The following is a 19,994-nucleotide window of genomic DNA, read 5'->3' on the forward strand; positions in this document are numbered from 1 at the left end:
ACTAAAATATCCCCCTGGCCCAGGTTTCACATCATTGAGACGCAGCGCGTTGAAGTTCGGAGCCGATGAAAACCCGTCATTCCACCGTCGCGATTGGATGTGCGCATCTATATGAACCGTAAAAATGAGCGTACACTCGCTTGATTATGCGCAGCACGGTGTTCCACGACCCGAGGTCGATGTTGAGGCAGGTCGCCCGTCGATCAGCTCCCAAGTCTGTCCAGCAGGAAAAGAGAGAGAGGAAACTGCGTCCCCCGCATTCACCACAGCAGCAGCACGAGTGAACTCCACCGAGACGACAAAACGCCGAGCCAGACGCAATACCGCCCGGTCATACCACCCCGAAGGATTCGCACAAGATCCCAATTGGCAGCCAGGAACCGAACCTGGTATCGACCCAACCAAGCCGCTACCGCCGTACACATCAGAATGGGCGTCCAACATACCCGCGGACCTACACCGACGCTGCCAGATTACGGTGGTGGATTTCTCACAACATGAAATGCGACAGTATGAGCTGGACAATGACACACTGGAGCAATTTTTGGAGCGGGAGAGAGAGCCCTGGGTGCAATGCCGGTGGATCAATGTCAATGGGTTGAGCTGGGATGTGATCAAGATTCTTGGAAATCATAAGAGATTACATCGGCTTGCAATTGAGGATGTTGTCCATACCACTAATCGCACAAAAGCGGATTGGTACTCGGACCATGCCTTCGTCGTACTGACATTGCAAAAGTTGATGAAGATACAAGAAGAGGACTCCTCTGATTCAGAAGATGAGGAGGAAACTTCGGTCAATCGGTGGAGGTCAAGGGACCGGAAAAGCTCTGTGGTCAGTGAGAAGAGCTCGATTTCGTTGAAGCGACCCACGAAGTGGAATGTTATCATGGCGGCATTGAAAGACATTTTCCGATTCAGGTCCTCCACGAGACAGGAGCGCAAGGATAAGGCGACATATGGATCGAGCGTTCGTCCTGGGGTTGGACAAACTTCAAACCAGAACTCCCATTTTGGAAATGTTGGAACCGCCACAGAAACGACTGCCAGGAGTCTTCAGCGGTATCGCGGCGGTCCCAATGAGGATCGAATTGAGTTCATGGAACGCCATGCTGCACTTGCTGCCAAAGGACTATGTGTCACTTTGGAACAAGTTTCGATCTTCCTACATGCCGATAATACGGTGACGTCCTTTTTCGAAACGAGCGCGGATGACATCGAGGCGCCAATTGTCAGGCGCCTCACTTCGCCTGAGACTATCCTTAGACAGTCGTGCGATGCCAGTATGCTTCTGCAGGCCATTCTCGATGCCGTGATTGATCTTGCGATTCCAGTGACGATGGCTTATCAAGATGCGATCGGAGACCTCGAGCTGGAGGTCCTGACTGATCCAGACATTGAACAGTCAAAGTCTTTATATATCTTGACATCCGAGATTGCTGTTCTGCGGAACTCTATGCAGCCTATGGTGGCTGTGATTAATGCTCTCCGTGATCACCGGTCTGAGCCTATCGGCACACCAGGCTTTGGCGTCTTGCGGAACCCCCCTTAGCCCAGCTGGGACTCCTGCGGAACCTGTTGATCCCCGCCCACATGTCGGGATTGTAACGCCAAATCTGAAGAGTATTGGAGGCACAAGTGTTACGATCAGCTCTATGTGCCATACGTATTTGGGCGATGCCCTAGATCATTGCATTACCATCGTTGAAGGGTACGATCAGATGCGGCGTAACGCTGATAACATGATTGACCTCATTTTCAATACTATTGGTACGTTCTTTGGCAGCTCATGAAGAAACCAAACTAATATGCTGTGCAGGTGCCTACCAGAACGAGAGTATGAAGCAGCTTACTCTTGTGACTTGTCTTTATCTTCCTATGACATTCTTGACAGTATGTATACCTTGAATCTATTAAGAAAATCCCACTGACAGTTTTAGGGTTATTTCGGAATGAACTTCACGCATTTCGGGGCAATCGAAAACAATGAAGGGTATGTCTTTCGACCCCTTTCTTCTAGACTTGTTACTAACTTGAGTAGATATTTCTGGAAGATTGCAGTACCGTTCGTCTGCGCTACGATTTTCTTCCTGATGTAAGTTCTAATATTCCTGTCGAAAACAGCCGACACTAACCCGCATCTCTAGGCGCGACAAAATCCAGCGCTACGCTGTCATGCTTGCTCAGCGACGTTTGATTGTTAGCTCGAGGAAGCAGAGAAGAGAGAGGAAGCAGAAATAGATCGCGAACGTCCTACAGCTCAGTGTTCCTATTATTGTACCATGTTATTGCATACGGGTGTTTTGGCTTGAGGCTTTTTCGTTATTTGTATACATTTTTCTGCTCACAGACCTAGTCAGGTCTTGTATTATTACCTTTCACTTGAACACTATTTCAATCTCATCTGTTGATAGTATGATTCCACTGTTCAACTTCACTTCATAACAGCTGTTTTCATATTCTTAATGTACAAAGAAGTCACCAACGGTCTCAATCCGGAGTATATTAGACACATATTATACATAGCCTACATGCCATCAGTCCAGAGACTTCCGTCGATAGGCCGAGTAAGCCTTCCACGGAAGTCTCCAGTCTGACCGAAGCAAATCCGGGCTGAAAACATCGAAGTCTTGCTTCTCAAGGCGATCCAACCACAGGCGCGTGCCGACCGCCGGCAGGAAAACGCCAAATGCCCGGTTGACCTCATCGAGAGGTGACTCGCTGCTCCGAGCGCCAGGGGAAACATCATATTCATGGCCCTCTTCGCCCTCGTGCTCAAAATCATGACCGACATCCTCTCCAGCGTGGAGGTTGTTCAACATCTGCTGCGCAGTAATCAAATGATCACTTGCCCGCGTCGCAACAGTGAAGACTGCATCCCGGAGACCCTCAGCTTGGGCTCCATACCGGAGAACATCCTCTTCCTTAACACCAGCCTGTGCCATAACATCTAGAGGCAACATCACGGCACCCTGCTTCGCACCCCCTCCTATCGCAGAACCCGCAGCCCCGCCAGCAGGTGCTTGAGCAGGCTGCGCAGGGAACGCAACAAACGGCAATCCACGCAACACGGCCGAAATCCCCACTGCCTTTCCGATATGAGACGCAACATGGTCTGCAGTTACCGAAGCCATGGGCAATGCCGATAGAGTGAGGTACATGAGCGTCGAGTATGTATTCTCAGCGTAAGACTCGAGCGCGGCGATATTTGGGTATGGGTCATTTGTTAGGGTTTGCTCCCGCGAGTTAATTATACGGGTCAGCCAGCCCTTGCTTATGCGCGCGCGGCCCTGCGTGCGCTCGTGGAGTTCGGAGATGGCGGATGCAAGCAAGATAGCGACGGGTTCTTTTGGTGGCGTGCCAGCGAGAATCTTGGTTACTGAGTCCCGCCAGAATTGGAGTCGCATCAGTCCGATTGTGGGGGAGGAGGTGGTTTCGGGGATCATGGAGAGGGAGACGTTTAATGCGCGCAGCGCAATGTAGAAGGATTGCGCATGTCGTGGGATGAAGGTGCTGAGTGTGTAGGAAGGACGGTCATATTTTCTGTGGAAAGAGGGATATGTTAGCTTTCGGACTTGTTTCCCTCGTCAGGGCTTCAATGGGCTTGGAGGGCCGTAAGGACGGTGTTTCATACGAGAGAAGAGCAACACAGTATTTGTGAGCGCCTTGGACTTCTTCTGTGGTAATTGGTGCGGCAATGGATTGTGTCCGGCTGAAGTGTCGTTTTTGTGATTGGAAGCTTCGTAGGTAAAACCTGTAGGCCCTACTTGCCTGACATGGCCGTGCTGTGCCGAGGAAAGACATGTTCAATGTGAAGTTGACAAGCTCTGGGGAAAAGATTCGATGTAATCGGGGCAAAGGCATTGGCCAGTCAATCTTTGTCAGCGATGCCCTGTGAAGCTGCTGGGCTGCAGGCGGACTTATTGAAAAATTACAGAAATATATTAAAAATTACAGTAAATTATAGCAAACAGGAGTAAACTAAAGAAACTCAAGAAATAAGAATTTAAATGTCTTGAAAAGTGCCAATATCAAAATCCAATTTACAACATTTTCCCTTCAGGGCTGACGTCGTTCCGCCTGACTTCGCGTTTCTCGGCGCGTCTCCCCGAACTCAACTTTTGCCATCTTCATCACGAAGCTCGATGGTACAGCCAATATGAGCGAGGATGTAGAGCAACGCCCAGCAAAGAGGCAGCGTTTCTTCACTGACAATCCATCCTCACCTTTACCCACCAAACCCCGAGATACAGACGCGTCCCTGCCTCATTGCCCGGAACATGACCCAGACCATGGCGCCGCACTCGAGATTCCGTCACTCGCCCGCATCCCAAAAAGCTCTCCTACCTTGGAAAACGAAACAGATCAGCATCATACACCAATCCGAACCACGGAAGGCCTAAGGTTACCCATTGCGGACGCTGCGCTTACTCCCTCTCCACACCAGAACGGAGTAGACCAACGACACATCGAGGAGGAAGTGACTATCAATACCACCACAACAAGCACAATCGCAGATGGCTTCGATATCGACCTTTTCACCAGTATCGTGGGAGAGAAACTACCTGTCGATTCAATCAAAACCATTCAATCAGCTGCTTCCAATAATATCGAGCGAGCTGTTAACATATACTTTGATGGATCATGGAAGAAGCCTGTGCGGATAAATGGCAGCGCTCCAACTTGGAGCCGGAAACCCGCTCTTCGAGTACAGCCTAGCCCTGAGACGCCAGTTGAAAATGAATCGGTACTGCGAAATCAGCCACCAGCAAGGTATGTTGGCGCATTTGGCGTGGGAGGATGGGCAACGAGAAGTGGCTTGGGATTTCTCAAGCATGGAGACCCCGTCAACATTGAACGCGCACGCTCACAGCCAACGATGAAACGTGGCCGAGGAGGCAAAGCATTTGTCAATCACAAGAGTGATGTCCTGACTCGATTCACAAACACCTCGGGGCAAGAAATCGGAAGGCTGCCACATGATACCGCTGAATGGGTCTCTACACTGATTGATCAGAAGATATGTCAGTTTGAAGGAGTCTGTGTGTTTATACCCGACAGGGTGCGAGTCAACGATACCATATATCTACAACTCCGAGTCTACTTGCGAAAGGAGGCCTTTCAAAGCGGGGCGCTTGCTTCTTTGAACACTGATGACAACAGGTCCACTGGACTGTTTGAAGAGAAGGAGAGCACCGAGGAGAAGAATCTGCGACTACGCCAAGTCGGTCTAGTGAAGTTGTTTCACGAAATCAATCTTCATCCCACCTCGACCAACCCAACTACGGAAAAGCACAAAAGAGATGGCATTCTGCGTGCCGCTGAAATTGCAGAGCAATATGACAACACGAAGAAGGAGAATAAATCCAAATCAAACAAGGATTCCAACGACTCATCAGGCGAAGACGACAGCGAAGAACTAGAAGAGGATCAGCTTGACACTCTATATCAAAAAGCTCAATCATTTGACTTCAACATGCCAGCGGCAGATACAGCACCCAGCTTCACCCTTGATCTGCGCAAATATCAGCAACAAGCCCTTCATTGGATGCTGTCAAAAGAGAAAGACTCACAGCAAGTTCGAGAGAAGTCAATGCATCCATTGTGGGAGGAATACACGTGGCCTAGAAAGGATGTTGACGACAAAGATTTACCACAAGTTAAAAACATTGACCATTTTTATGTCAACCCGTATTCAGGAGACCTCAGTGTTGACTTTCCTGCTCAAGAGCAACACTGCCGAGGCGGAATCCTGGCCGATGAAATGGGTCTGGGAAAGACCATTGAGATGCTCAGTCTGGTTCATTCGCACAGAGTCGAGCCTGATCCACAGTTTTCGAATGGTCTCAACTCAGTGAATGACCTTGCTAGGATGCCGAACTCTTCCGGGGTGGTGCCTGCGCCATATACTACACTGGTCGTTGCGCCGACATCTTTAATCGCTCAATGGGAAAGCGAGGCACTCAAAGCCGGGACGTTGAGGGTTCTTGTTTATTATGGATCGGACAAGGCTGTCAACTTGAGAGATTTATGCTGCGAATCCAAATATTTAACCGCTCCACAGGTGATTGTCACCAGTTATGGTGTGGTATTGTCGGAATTCCGACAGCTCGCTCTCCAATCTGCTCTAGGACCCAGTGCAAATGGAGGTCTATTCTCCGTGGAATTCTTCCGAGTAATTCTTGATGAGGCCCATGTGATCAAGAACCGCCGTTCTAAATCTGCTAAATCATGCTATGAGCTAAAAGCGGCCCATCGGTGGGCACTGACTGGCACGCCCATTGTCAATCGTCTCGAAGACCTTTTCAGTCTGGTGCGTTTTCTAAAAGTTGAGCCATGGAGCAATTTCTCCTTCTGGAAGACGTTTATCACTGTACCATTCGAATCCAAAGAATACGTGCGGGCCCTGAACGTCGTGCAAAGTGTACTGGAACCTCTCGTTCTTCGGCGGACCAAATCGATGAAAACCCCGGAGGGCGAGCCATTGGTCCCCTTGCCCAAAAAGACAGTCACTATTGAGGAAGTGGAGCTATCAAAGCAAGAACGAGAAATATACGACTGCATATTTACTCGAGCGAAACGAACTTACAACGACAATGTCGTGGCTGGCACACTGTTGCAGTCTTACAGCACAATCTTTGCTCAAATTCTCCGTCTCCGTCAGACCTGCTGCCACCCTATAATGACACGCAACAAAGCCATCGTTGCGGAAGAAGAGAGTGCGGCGGTCGCGGCTGATGCAACCAATGAGTTTAAAGACGATATGGATCTTCAGGAATTGATCAACCAATTCACGACAGAAAACGAGAATGCCAACTCCCAAGATACATCCGGGACGATGGTCAAGTTCACTACCCATGCTCTTCGGCAGATCCAAACCGAGTCCAGCGGCGAGTGCCCTATCTGTTGTGAAGAGCCTATGATGGATCCTGCAGTAACAGCGTGCTGGCATAGTGCGTGTAAAAAATGCCTCGAAGACTTCTTGCAACACCAAATGAACAAGGGCGCCGAGGCACGGTGCTTCAACTGCCGCGCCCCAGTGGATGCAAAGAATACCTTCGAAGTAGTACGACATCCGTCCTCAAATTCAATTTCTTTCGGAGACGACCCGGTGAGCAGCACGCCACCAACCACTTCTCAACCTGCCCCACGAATCTCCCTCCGTCGCATATACCCCCTCTCTCCTTCCGCCCACACTTCGGCGAAGATTCAAGCCCTTATTAATCACCTCGGACGCATCCCTGCAAATACCAAATCCGTTGTCTTCTCCCAATTTACCTCCTTCCTGGACCTTATCGGCCCGCAACTCTCCCGAGTCGGAATCTCGCATCTCCGCCTGGATGGCTCAATGCCCCAAAAGGCCCGTGCCGCTGTTCTAGCTGAGTTCTCAAAGGCAGAGAGCTTTACTGACGATGACATCATCGATATGGAAGATGATACCCCGGGGAGAAGCTGGCCTGCAAAGACTAGCGCTCCCTCATCCTCAACGCCAGCCCCTACAGTCCTACTCATCTCCCTACGTGCCGGTGGCGTAGGCCTCAACCTAACAACCGCAAGCAATGTCTTCGTGATGGATCCGTGGTGGAGTTTCGCAATTGAAGCACAAGCCATCGACCGCGTCCATCGAATGGGCCAGACACGCGATGTCAATGTGACGCGATTCGTGGTCAAGGATTCCATAGAAGGTCGTATGCTGCGCGTGCAAGAGCGTAAAATGAATATTGCTGGCTCGCTTGGGTTGAAGATTGGCGGTGATGATGGTGATGCTGATAAGGGGAAGGATAGACTTGAAGAGTTGAAAATGTTGTTTGAGTAATTGTTTCGATTGCTCAATGGTTGCTTGCTTCTGTTTACACTTGGGATACCCTGCTCCGGAAAGTAGGCATTGAGTCACTCGTAGTATATCATCGGTCAAATCTTGAAAATACAGCTAATTCCGAACCATACTTCATTGTATGCCCCCGAATACTCGAAGAGGAACTACGGTAGGAAATTCAGAAAATATTCCAAATGAAGTACAGAGGCTAGACCTGGCAGAACCAAATCTGGAAGATGTATTTTCAAAACTTGGCAAATCCCCTCTATTTCCACACTGCCTCACACAAAGACCCTCAAGGAGGACAAATAGCGTTATCACAGTCTGCCGAATTGACGAAGTTGATTGTCAATTCCCCGTAGCTAACGTCATTCCCTGGCTGGGTTGGAGTACTTCCGCACACCCTACAGCCATGTTCCCGGATGCCTATGGTATACCCAAGAGCATCGTTGATCGTACCACTCGCACCGGATTGATAAAAGGCGCAAAAGTTTTCAGTGCATGCAATTTGTTCTTATGAAATAGCTGGTCAGTATGGCTGAAAGCATTTCTATTCTGTGGGTTGGTACGCACTGCCTTCGTCATAAAACTGACCACTGAGCCCTTGACTCACTCCTTTCCGCAATATGTCCTCTATTGTGGAAACTATGGGGGGTAATTCCCATGGCAAAGCAAGCTGCCACGGCAGTTGATACCAAGGGCAAGCGCCACGGGCGATAGAGCTAGGGCTTGGATAATGAGAGAAGACGGCTGCATGATGAAGTTGATAGCGTTTTTGAATGTGTTTTAGAAGGGTTCGATGATTTGAGTCGTATGTGATAATTCTTAGGTGGAAAATGCCTTCCTATTTATACTCATCTTCAGCTCATATCAAAGTTCTAACTCCGAGCCGACCAAAACCTCCAGGGCTGGATTCATGGACATCCAACTCCGACCCGAGCAAAATTAATGCCCACAGGCATCTATCTCCGGGTCGAACTTTTTCAACCACTTGACAAAAGAAGAGAGACAGTATATATAGAGCGCTATCTGCAGTCTGACGCTGATTTATCTCGCAGGAGACCTGGGCATGAATCTCATTCCCAGCGGCCCACCGCATGAGTATTTAGGCTTTGTCTGTCACTTCTGCACATACAACAACTACCACTCGAGGTAATTGAAACGGGAGGAATGATAGTGGAGACAGTCGGGGGCTAGTTCCTATAGTAAATTAATCCCTTGAGATCCAGACTGTATAGACCACTTGTGTTGAGACCACTCTATCTATTTTTATCCCGTCGGTCAGTCTATGAAATGATATAAGATTCGGAAGGAGTGATTTCACGGAAAGCTCAAAGCTAACCACAGGCGAGAGGCCTTTAAAGGCCTGGCTAAAATTGACGCGGGTACTTCGGTTTAAATATGGCATGACCGCAGGTTTGGCTTCGACGGCCTTGGAAATGAAGATAGTCCGACGACATGTTGTCGAAGCAAGCCAAGTGGGTCAACGGCTGGAGAGCGCATGAACTAAGCAATAATACAAGCGCGGAAAAGCCAAGTTGAAGAACCATTATTTCTTGGCAACTTTTCTAAGCATTTCCAGCATTAAAAGCATGTGGCTAGTCTTGTTCAACATCATATGTGGGACTGGAAATATGACGTAGTTCATGCATGACGGTTGGGGGCCGTTAGTTAGGGCAGGATGTACTTAAGTAATTTAAGATGCGATTGACACCAGGGGTCATTTACTCGTGTTTTTACTTTTTTTTCCCCAACTCTTTCCACCTCGACAAAATGTCATCCCAGAATACAAGACACGAGGTCTATTATGGACCACTGCCCTATCAACCAGGGTACATAACCGGAAGAACCACTGGCCCCCGGGAAGAGAAAAAGAAACGGCTGAGCATAACGAACGGTCGGAGGATATTTTCCACCATTCGGAACAGCGGAGGCTTATCAAGGCCCATACCCCGAGTCATTTACAACGCGAAATCCTGAACATCGCCTACCCAGCCTACGGCGAGGTCCCTCTGATAGACCCCAGTGATCATGATTTTAAGGGGAAAAGATCTCAGTGGGCCCTTGACTACGAGACTGCATGCGAGGACGGAAAACTCGCCACTGTGCAGTCAATGGTGTCGTCAAGAAAAAATACGCCTCTTTTCCTTCATTCTGGCCTCACTTATGCTCTATGTGCTGGTCACGTAGAGGTTGCCGACTATCTCCTCTCCGTTGGCGCACCAATCGCGAGTAGTGCGCCGCATAACATCATACGTGCACCCCGCGATTCAAAGATTCCCCTCCTTAATGCTCTCGCACATCACGGATGGAGACCGGTGTCTCAAGTCTGCAGCGAGCAGATTCTTCCTGAAATTGTGGGAGATATTCCCCTGCTCCGCTGGTTCCTCGACCATGGCACAAACCCCGATTTTACGCCCAGCCGCAAGAACTATATCAATTGTTCTGCGCTAGAGAAAGCTGCAGGCTCTGGCAGTCTCGAAGCCGTGCAAATGCTTGTGGATGCAGGGGCAGACGTTCATCACGATGCACTGCACGCCGCTGCTTACAAGGAAGCACCAACCAAGGAGGCGGATGTAGACAGAATTCCAGTGATGGCCTTATTGGTGGAAAAAGGAGCTGATGTGAACAAGAAGCGGCAGTCCCGCTACGTTACTCACTTTTATCCCATTGTCTTTGCTGCGGTCGCGGGCGCTGTGGAAAGGGTCAAGTGGCTATTGGAGCATGGAGCCAATCCCGAGTTAGGTTGTCCAATTCTTGATGGGAATGCAATGGATGTGGCCCGAGTGAAAGGAAACCAGGAGATGCAGAGGGTATTGGACGCGGGTTTGGCGGCGAGGAAGTGGGAAAATGCTACTGCGTGAGATAGATTGTGCTCTGCACCGTGTTTTTAAGTACCTTTTGTCGAGTGACTGAAATAGCAATATGCACATGCACTATTGAGTACAAAACTGAATAAAACACGGCCAAAACCTCTCGCTACTAAATCGCTTGAGCTCCTGAACGCACGTCACAACGATAAGCTGTACAAGAAAGCTCCCGGCCCCCATCCATCAGGATCATTACATTACATTACAGCAAGGGGCGCCCCCAAACCTATCGACCACTAAAACCCAACAACACCTTAGCCGAGTTGGTGGCCACCAGGTTGACGCCTTTATTATCGCCTTAGCATGTGGCTAGTCTTGTTCAATTTTTTTTGGCCCTTCATATCGGTGGGGCCGTCCCGCTTAGCCATAAACTACATTGTACTTGTAGCCCCCAACCATACACGTCATTATCAAACCCCTGAAGTACCTGAAACACCAGAGGTAAACCCACATATATTGCTCTACATTAGTTACAGCCTTATTCGCAACTTGTATGGCCTGGGCGTATATACAATCAAGGTCCCGCCTAAGAACTCCATCGAGAGTCAAGCGGAGCCTTAAATGAGCCCCCGGGATGTATAAAAATATACGCAGAACTGATTTCAGTGCACCAGGATGTGGAACGCTCTCTACATCGTAGTAAAAGTATTGATATCTCAGTACAGGATTTGGGAAGTTGCGGAGTTTAGGCTAGTTGCCAGAAACCAAGATGTCATCCTTGGCTTAGGTAGGGATAGTGGCTAGATGTGTAGTACTAATGTACTAAATTCTAGAGCCATCGACTGAATGGAAGCCGACATTGTGATCAAGTGAAATGACTTCCCTTGAAACGAACTAATAAATTAGTGCGATATAATTCCGGACATTAGCGGCAACATGTATATCGATCTACATGGTATATTAGAATCTAATCGTGGGGGCTATATACGAGAATAAAACAAAGAATCGGTATCTTTGGTATAGGTCAGTCAAGAGATAGATATAAGTATTGGTCCTTTTCCAGGCAAATATGCTTCTTCATCTTCTATCAACCATCGATCAATCTCAAGATGCAGTATCCAAAAGGCTGGCTAGCTCCAGTCGGCACGGCTCTTCTTATTTTGTCCACTGTTACCCAATATTCTGATGGAGCTGCCATTGGAAATCTGGGATCAATTGATTCCAGTTCCAGTTTGAGTTCTACCTCGTATGCTTCCCTGTTTGAAAGTGGCACAACAGCAACTCAGATAAATCACAGGTCTCCCCGTACGAAACCATCAGCTGCAACCGCCACCACGTATCCGACCCCCATTGCATCTGTATCTTTGAGCAGCTCCAGCCGGTCCGGTAATGAGTTTTCGACAAACTCTAGGAGTAGACAAGATACCACGAGCTCTGTTGTCACTTCCTCGGACCGCGACATTTCCCCATCGTCAGTGATTTGGAGCTCGTCATCTTCGCCTTCTAAGAAGTTGGATTCTAGCAGCACTGCCTCTCGTACAACTTCCTCACGGGATGCCGAGGATGGCAGTAACAGCTCAGCTTCTTCGAATGCTAAGACACCTGCCACATCCAACAGTATTGGAAAGACCACGAGCGCCTCATCTTCCAAGCCATCCAGTGAGCATGATGCTGCCAGTGCCACATCTTCTGAGACATCTAGTGGGCATGATGCCTCAACTTCAGAACGCTCGACCTCCAGGTCTTCAGACCTAGAAAGTACCAAGTCTTCTGAAGCATCGGGTAGTAGTAGCAGCAATGGGGCCTCCTCGAAAGCCTCACCACACCCCAATACGAGTACCATTTCAGATGCCCCAGCTGTCCAGATAGTCACTGCAGTTGTATCTGGTACAACCGAAAAGGTCCCTGTCATTTCAGATACTGCGGCGTCGACCCCAATTACACTTGCACCTGTCACAACAACCATCGCTACTTCGCAAGCCACATCAAGCGCGTCTTCCGTTTCGACCGAGCTTGCAGCTTTGATCCCCATTCTCAAGTCATGGAAAAAGGATCCCACTTCGAAGAAATCAAACACCTTGAACAAGATCAAGGATGTTAAAAGCCATGTCGAAGGATTTATTTCCGAGATGGGCACTGAGTCCTCCTCGAAAGGATGTGGTTCAAATAGAAAGAGAAGCGCATTGAGTAATCTCTTTGGTGATATCACTGGATCTCTGTCGTGCATTGACAAGGGTCTAGATGATGCTACTGACAAAGTCAATACCAACAATGTTGATGCTATTGACAGTACCGTGGAAAATCTAACAACGGAGAACACAAACCTCGACAATGACACCAAAAACAACGATTCCAAGGACAATGAAAGCAAAACAGATGATGATTCATCTACCAGTGAATCAAGTTCGAAAACTTCCAAGACCTCCTCGGACACTTCTTCGTCCACCTCATCCTGTACAACACACACAGCACTGCACGTCACTACCAAGTGTGTTCCCACTTCAAATCCCACTGGAGGTTCTACCATTTCAACAACAACATGCACGCCCTCTACCACGGTGACGACAGAAGGCTGCTCTGTAACTGGATTGACAACAACTATCTCCAGCTCTGCGTCAAGCACATCATACCCCCTCTGTGCGTCCGGAAAATGCGGCAATGGCAGTGGATGTAAAAAATACACTGGACCCCTCAGCGGTGCTCTGGGGGTCACTATGTCTGCCACCAAAACTTGTTCTTCGGTGTCAACAGTCACTACTGATGTAGGGACTGCAAGCTTTGGCACCTTCCGAAGTGCCGCCGACGCAGCTCCAACGTCAGATTCCAATACCGCGAAACGATCCTCTTTTGCAAACGAAACCTTGCCAGAAACTCCTTTGAACAAACGGGTGCTTGTGGAGCCCGAGGACTACAGTGAACATGTTTCGACGATGAGCTCGGTTCTTACCATTAGCGATGATTGGGCCTCCCAAGATGGTGACACGTCTGGGACTTGGTCTGACTGGTCTACTGAATTCCTTCAATTAAACGGCATGAACGGCATTTATGGCTGCACAGTGGTTTTCATTGTATCCACGAGAGGTGTGTATGCGTCACACATCTGGCAAGTGCCAGTCTTCGTCAATGAGCAGAACCAGCCGACGGCAACTGATTACTTCCACAAGCAGACCTTCATGGCTCTTCGTGACGGTGTTCCAAATGAAGTCCAGAGTCTTGTTACACTCATTGGAACCGACGCAAATAAGGGCGTATTGCATCCAGATTATAACCCTCAGGTCCATGTGGTCACTCCTTTTGCCTCTGACGGGCAGACCCTCGAATATTCTGATCGCGCGTACCTTCTTGCTGACATGCTGACCAATCTCTTTGCAAAAGAGGCTACGATAAGGAGGGTCTGGGGATATCACCGCTACAATCACCAAATATCCACGGCAGAATTTGGATTCCTCGGCAGAACAATTGTGGAACATGATCCGATACAGAACGTGATTATGGCTCCACAGGGAAGATATAATGTCGGCAGGTGGAGGCTCTGGGTCGAGAACAACCTCGTGTGGCAGCAGGACTATTCCCATGACTATACTCAGCGTCTGAGCCAACGAGACCTTGAAGGAGATGTGTGCCTGGTTAGCAATAGCTCGTCAGAATCGTCTACTTCCTCATCATCGTCCACATCGACGACTTTTGCTACTTCTGCGTCAAAGTCGACCACTTCCTCATCATCGTCATCAAAGACTTCAAAGACTTCTTCCAGCTCAACACCCACCATCACTGCTTACTACCAATATGACAGCAATAGTCGTTCTGCTTTCTGCGAAGTTGAGGGCCACGAGGGAAGCTATCAGCTAAAACCCAGTTCCTCTGGGGTCACAAGTCATGAGCCTTGTGATTGGAGCACGATGCCACCCACCCTGGCCACCACTCCTATCACAGCCTACACGACCTACTTTGACGGCACCGTTGGGCGGTGCACCGATGGTCAATACGGCAACGCCAATGTCAACGACATTCCGACATGTACTGGTTCCGTCTCGGTCTTCTCTACCAATGCTGCAGTCGCCTCCGCATATTCTTCTTCTGCAGCTGCCGCTGAGGCTTCTCAAAAGGCACATAGCGGAGACTGCACCATCATCCATTCTGATACCCTCTTCGGGAACTCAGTAGATTCGACATTCTACCTTTACAACCTTGGCACTTGGGCTGACGAGGATAAGGTTTACAAGGAAGAGGATGGCTGTGGTGCACTTGATGCTTGGGTCTGGGAGAAGGCAGATGATGGTACTTATAAAGCTGGATTCGATCTCTCCGGCTTCAAGGGTGGTTGTATCGAACGAGCCATTGTATCAGCTGGCGGACCCAAGATCACATGCAACGACCTGCCTGGCAAGAACGAGAATATGAGCAAGGACGATGAAGCCATGTGGGATAAGGTGAAGAAGGCGAGAAAGTCTTGGGGTAGGCGATAGAGGCATTGTCTCACGTGTTGGAATCGAGAACACTTTTGTATCTTCGGTGTCACTCATATCTTAATTACTTTGATAATAAATCCATTTTTCGGTCATAATTGTACCTAGGTACCTTGTTTTAGCAAGTTGTGTGAAGAAGTTAGGGGCCCGGCCAAAGCTACATATGGATTGAGAAAACTGAGGAAACTGCTATCATATCAAGACTTGAGCCATACAAGCTAGAAATATCAAAGCCTGGGCAATAGCTGCGGATCAAGTTCTAGCTAAATGTTCACAACTTCCACCCGCTATAAATATTTCAAGGATTACTGGTTGACTATTGTAGTGAGGGAAATAGCGACGGAAGGAAACGCGAGAGCTGTGAGGTCGAGCAAGCTGAATAAGCGATCTTGGTGACCTCAGGAGATATGCTCATTGAGCATCCATGGATTGAAGGTTACGTGACGGCGTATTAGGGGGCTAAACCCAAAAAGGCAAAACTAACTCGAAAAGGCAATTCACAGATCCGCCGTTTACAAGGAAGAGTTTGGATAATTGAAGTACAATTGGATATTAATACATCTGAAATCCAAAACAAGGCGTGTCAAATAAACAAGCCGTGATATAGACATCAAATCTCAAAGTTTCAAAAAGGAGCCAAACCCGCCATTGGAGGCTTCGTAACCAGCACAATTACGCTTAGCTCTGATGTAAACAAAGACACTGCCTTTATTTGCTCGAATGATGAAGATGCTTCTTGACGGTCTCCTTCACCTTCGAGAGCTTCCCACTCTTCTCGCTACCATGGGAAGAAGGCTCAGACTTGTTGCTGCCCGAAGGCGACTCGGTGCTCTTCCCGCTAGATTCACTTGCAGAATCTATAACAAAAGGTCAGCACCGACCAAAACCAATCCCATCAAAGATATACGACGGGAAGGGAGAACAGAAAAAGGGAAACATACTCTTCTCAATATCCTCAGACTTAGCTGAAGTATTTTTTCCCCTATAATCCTTCTCAAAGTCCTCAGCAGCCCTCGGCGCAGGACCTTGCGGGCCCTTGAGCGCCTCTTTGCTCACGTCGTGATGATGCTCTTGGCGGGGAGCTTCGCTGCTCTCGCCACCTCCACCTTCAGCCTGTGAGGTGCTGCGCTGTTCTTGTTTGGAGCTGTTGTCATCATTGCTTCCGCTAGCTTCTGTAGAGCCGCTGGAGACGGGCTTGTTTTCTTTGCTTTCGCTGGCTTCGGTAGAGCCGCTGGAGATAGGCTTGTTTTCTTTGCTTTCGCTGGCTTCTGTAGGGTCGCCGGAGATGGGCAGAGCAGGGGTGATGCTTGTGCAGGCGCTGATGGAGGTTGGGGGACGGGGGGTAGTGATGCTAGTAACTTCGGTTTCTTGGGGCTTTGATTGCTTCAGGGGTGCGGTGCTGACGTCTGACTGGATTGCGCCGGGTTGCTCTGCGGAGTGAGGCATTAGATATATTGGATAGTTATGTGGTTGGTGACTCGTAAATAGCATTGTGGCAATCAGGGAATTGAGGCTTGTATAAACATATGCTTAAGTTGTACTTACCATCGCGGTTGCCGCCATCATAGGGATCTGTGGCAAGTCCTTGGCCTTGCACGCCGGAAATGGGCTCTTCGCCGTGCTGTTGGGCACGAGGGGAGTCGCTCTCGCCCCAAATGACAGTGGAAGCAGCGTTGACGTATTTGTTGACAGTCTCCATGATTGTGTCGGGGTATACAGATCGAATGTCGAATGGATACAGAAGGTGGAAGTCTGATATAGAGAATAATAGGATGGCAGATGAAGTATATTGGGTAAATGTGAGATAATGTGTTGTTTTGTATGAGTTGAAATGTAAGTGGCAAGCAAGTGGAATGAATGCTTGGAAGCTCTGGGCAGGTCAAGCTTTTAAGAACCCACAGGCTGAGGCCTTGTTCAATACGTCAGTGGTTTTGGGCCACGGGGTGGCTTGCACATGGATCCCTTCTTTCGTAAGACCGCAGTTGTGATTCCACTGATTTCCCAATGGCTTGCGAATGATAATCCAACGATATAAATTGGACTGCGTGGAGAGCGGCGATCCTCTGGGCCTATGTCATAGAGTGACGTCATGAAATATATGTCATGTGACCTCATACTACAGGCAAGTCGTAACAGGAACAAAACCTTGGAATAGATGCAAAGGTACGGAGTAATAATAGAACTAATATAGTCAGCTCGTAGCCAATTGATCACTGTATTAACAGGGTAAACATAAACACAATCCAGACAAAAAGGACTCAATGTCTAACGCTTAGCAAGAAAAAAGATCAAGCTTGAAGGAACAAAGAAGAACAAAGAAACTCCCTGGAAAGTAAAGTAAAACAAAAACAAAATCTAATCATGAGGTATCGTTGGTGTAGGAGTGGAAGCTCCCTCCTTTGCATTTGGATTCAACGGTTGCGTTGAGTCATAACCGATGCTCTTAACAATTCCCAGTCCTTTCGTTTTGCCCTCACGGAAGAGGACACGGTCCCCGGGGGCTAAGAATTCAGGACGCTGTACGAACCTGAACGCGACTAACGCTCGATCTCCAGTACGAATGAAAGGGCGGTCGATGTCAATGACCGAACATGTCTGACTGACTGCCCCGACATGAAGCATGGCCTGATATTTAGGCTTGATGGTGGTTGCATGAGAAAGAATGAGGACTATTTTCATTAGCATGTGATCAAAAAGCCCGACTGGGCGACTTACCCTCCGCGACGAATTCCCGATACACCTTTGGAGGCTCCTCCATCTTTTTCAACACTACCATGCCCTTGCGCACTTCCTTCCGGCGGACGCGCTTCAGGGCGAAAGATCCAGACTGGCCGGCAAAGCAAGCATTCACCTGGATACGCTTACGCTCAATCGACTTGATGACTGTGGTGGTGAACTGGCCGAGCGAGTCTGGTCCCACTATGACCGAGTCTCCGGCATGAATGACACCGGATTTGACCACACCCGAGACAACTGTACCCACATGAGGAACAGAGAAGGTGTCGTTGATCAGAAATTCGAAGGCTCCCTCGGCGTCGTATTGTCCGCGGTGGGGCAGAATATTTAGGAAAGTCCGTACTAAGTCAAGGTTCTCTCCTGTGACATTGGACACTTGGAAGATAGGACATATCCGCTGGCTGACGAATTGCGTGGCCGTGTTAATGGTCTCCTCCATATCTTTGACGAAGATTGGAATTTTGCGCGCGCCAGGCGATTTGAGAATCTTGGTCAGCTGGGACAAGGTCTCCTGCAGAATATGGGGCGGGCAAATGTCAATCTTGGTGACAATGACCATGACAGGCACATTAAGGGCCAAAGCAATACCCAGATGCTCCTTGCTCATTCCGATAAGACCGTTGTTGGCAGCGACCATCAGCAAACAGTAGTTGGGGCTGCTGCTCAGCATACCGAAGACAGTGGTACGCAGATACCGCTCGTGACCTGCCAGGTCGGAGAAGGAAATGACCTTAGCAGAGCGCCTGCCGATGTCTTCCCAGGAGAGCTTCCGACCCTGCGAATTGCCGACTATTTCGCCTCGGCTGTCGAAGCCCATGATCTCCAACCCGACTGAGCTGGTACGCCCGCTTTCGATCTCGTGCTTGTGGCGGAACAGATTTACTCGCGCACGACCACGTCCATCGTCAAGACCACCTTTCACCAGCACTCCCAGCATGGTGCTCTTTCCAGCATCGACATTCCCCACTACGGCAATCCGGAGCTCTGCCATCTCCTCGATGTTATCAGCGTGATGGCGCACAAGGACCTTGCCCCAAGCGCCCTGTACCCGGTCATTTGTGACAGGCGATTCTTCAGGGCCTCCGACGTTGTAGGTCAGCAATACTCGGCAGTGGGCGGGGATGGTCTCGGCCGCTTCACGCAGACGCTGCAGTGCCGTCTTCCATTGATCGAGGTCGAAGCCCATGGATTCACCACCATCTTCCAACCCGAGGTCAAAAATGGTTTCCCCATGGCCTTCGTCAATGCGTGTTTGTAATGTTCCAGCTAGCACTTGTAGGTTATCTTCGAAGACATCGCCAGTACCGAGAAGGAGCTCCTTAAGTTTGGCTGTTTGGGGGGCATCGGACAACCCTAGCTGATCAAGAATATCGAGCTCTGCATGGTCCTCAAGATCGCGCGACACGCTGGCGGTGGAATATCCGCTGTCGCTGGGTGCGACTTGGCCGGAGCGGTGGGCTTGCTGTTTTTCGGCATACTCGGCGAATTCACTAAGGGCCTAAGTTGAAGATCATGTAAGATGAGGGACTTATCACATCTTCCGGAGACACATACGACTTCACCTCGTTTTCGCTCCTCATGGGTCAGTTTCCTGGTTGCAGGCATCGTGTGGAGTTGGTAAGTTCAACCGTGTCGATTGATCGCTGTGCCGCCTTTTGGAGTAATGACGTTATTGGTCGGTGGATCGGATCGCCGTTACTGTTGGCGGATATGAAGTTGTATTCGAGTGATCATAGTTTTCTTTTGCCCAATGAACAAAAGATACAAGGATATCGAGGTAAATATTTGAAGAAGTGTTCCGGTCGAGAGTACATGGTAGGGGGAATGGGAGAGCTTTATCGATAAGTTGGAGTCACCAGTTGAGTCATCGACCATCCCATCAGCCCACCTGGACAGCTGGAGGGCTATATCAGCCCCATTTCACCAGTGACTCAATATAAATCTACTAGGAAGAATGTCGAATCATAAGGAATACTGTGACTAAAATTGCACAGCCTGCTTCAGGCTCACAAGGCTATATCCAGCTATATCCAACGGGACTAGTATGGATGATCATAAACCAATTTCCATGGTATCGTTACCTATCTATGTTGACTGCATTTTGTGGTATCTTGTGTCCTTCCTAGTATTGTTCCCGTCGCCAGACGCCTTTCTCTCTATCAAGGG

At 49.0% G+C, this 19,994-nt stretch overlaps 7 protein-coding genes across 7 annotated transcripts; 4 read left to right on the forward strand and 3 right to left on the reverse strand.

Annotated features, from left to right (window-relative positions):
- Positions 1-124: 124 nt before the first annotated feature.
- On the forward strand, positions 125-2,241 carry N7471_005816 (putative CorA family metal ion transporter; the record flags this gene model as incomplete). Its single annotated transcript, XM_057278535.1, has 6 exons — positions 125-1,500; positions 1,553-1,770; positions 1,820-1,893; positions 1,941-1,993; positions 2,042-2,095; positions 2,148-2,241. The coding sequence occupies 6 exons, from the start codon at positions 125-127 to the stop codon at positions 2,239-2,241; spliced, it is 1,869 nt and encodes a 622-aa protein (XP_057138145.1).
- Positions 2,242-2,467: 226 nt separating this feature from the next.
- On the reverse strand, positions 2,468-3,864 carry N7471_005817 (uncharacterized protein; the record flags this gene model as incomplete). The annotated part of the gene is made up of 2 exons (XM_057278536.1): positions 2,468-3,543; positions 3,635-3,864. 2 exons carry the CDS (start codon positions 3,862-3,864, stop codon positions 2,538-2,540), a joined length of 1,236 nt encoding a protein of 411 aa, XP_057138146.1. The 3' UTR covers positions 2,468-2,537.
- A 295-nt stretch (positions 3,865-4,159) lies between these two features.
- On the forward strand, positions 4,160-7,816 carry N7471_005818 (uncharacterized protein; the record flags this gene model as incomplete). Its single annotated transcript, XM_057278537.1, has 1 exon — positions 4,160-7,816. The coding sequence occupies one exon, from the start codon at positions 4,160-4,162 to the stop codon at positions 7,814-7,816; it is 3,657 nt and encodes a 1,218-aa protein (XP_057138147.1).
- A 1,773-nt stretch (positions 7,817-9,589) lies between these two features.
- N7471_005819 (ankyrin repeat domain-containing protein) lies at positions 9,590-10,680 on the forward strand (the record flags this gene model as incomplete). Its single annotated transcript, XM_057278538.1, has 2 exons — positions 9,590-9,616; positions 9,664-10,680. 2 exons carry the CDS (start codon positions 9,590-9,592, stop codon positions 10,678-10,680), a joined length of 1,044 nt encoding a protein of 347 aa, XP_057138148.1.
- A 1,055-nt stretch (positions 10,681-11,735) lies between these two features.
- Positions 11,736-15,092, forward strand: N7471_005820 (uncharacterized protein; the record flags this gene model as incomplete). The annotated part of the gene is made up of 1 exon (XM_057278539.1): positions 11,736-15,092. The coding sequence occupies one exon, from the start codon at positions 11,736-11,738 to the stop codon at positions 15,090-15,092; it is 3,357 nt and encodes a 1,118-aa protein (XP_057138149.1).
- A 708-nt stretch (positions 15,093-15,800) lies between these two features.
- N7471_005821 (uncharacterized protein) lies at positions 15,801-16,791 on the reverse strand (the record flags this gene model as incomplete). Its single annotated transcript, XM_057278540.1, has 3 exons — positions 15,801-15,949; positions 16,034-16,522; positions 16,638-16,791. The coding sequence occupies 3 exons, from the start codon at positions 16,789-16,791 to the stop codon at positions 15,801-15,803; spliced, it is 792 nt and encodes a 263-aa protein (XP_057138150.1).
- Positions 16,792-17,021: 230 nt separating this feature from the next.
- N7471_005822 (putative GTP binding protein (GTPBP1)) lies at positions 17,022-19,720 on the reverse strand. The gene is made up of 3 exons (XM_057278541.1): positions 19,383-19,720; positions 17,808-19,326; positions 17,022-17,761 (listed from the first exon to the last, which is right to left on the reverse strand). The coding sequence occupies exons 1-3, from the start codon at positions 19,431-19,433 to the stop codon at positions 17,448-17,450; spliced, it is 1,884 nt and encodes a 627-aa protein (XP_057138151.1). The 5' UTR covers positions 19,434-19,720; the 3' UTR covers positions 17,022-17,447.
- Positions 19,721-19,994: the final 274 nt, after the last annotated feature.

This window comes from Penicillium samsonianum, assembly GCF_028829775.1.
Source record: "Penicillium samsonianum strain IBT 33392 chromosome Unknown utg000003l_segment0_segment0, whole genome shotgun sequence".
NCBI lineage: Eukaryota > Fungi > Ascomycota > Eurotiomycetes > Eurotiales > Aspergillaceae > Penicillium > Penicillium samsonianum.

Coding starts and splice junctions, on each gene's coding strand:
- N7471_005822 (XM_057278541.1), bottom strand. CDS start 19,433: ATGCCTGCAACCAGGAAACTGACCCATGAGGAGCGAAAACGAGGTGAA. Junction 19,327..19,382: donor AGCGAAAACGAGGTGAAGTC/GTATGTGTCTCC, acceptor TCTTCAACTTAG/GCCCTTAGTGAATTCGCCGA. Junction 17,762..17,807: donor TCGGGAATTCGTCGCGGAGG/GTAAGTCGCCCA, acceptor TAATGAAAATAG/TCCTCATTCTTTCTCATGCA.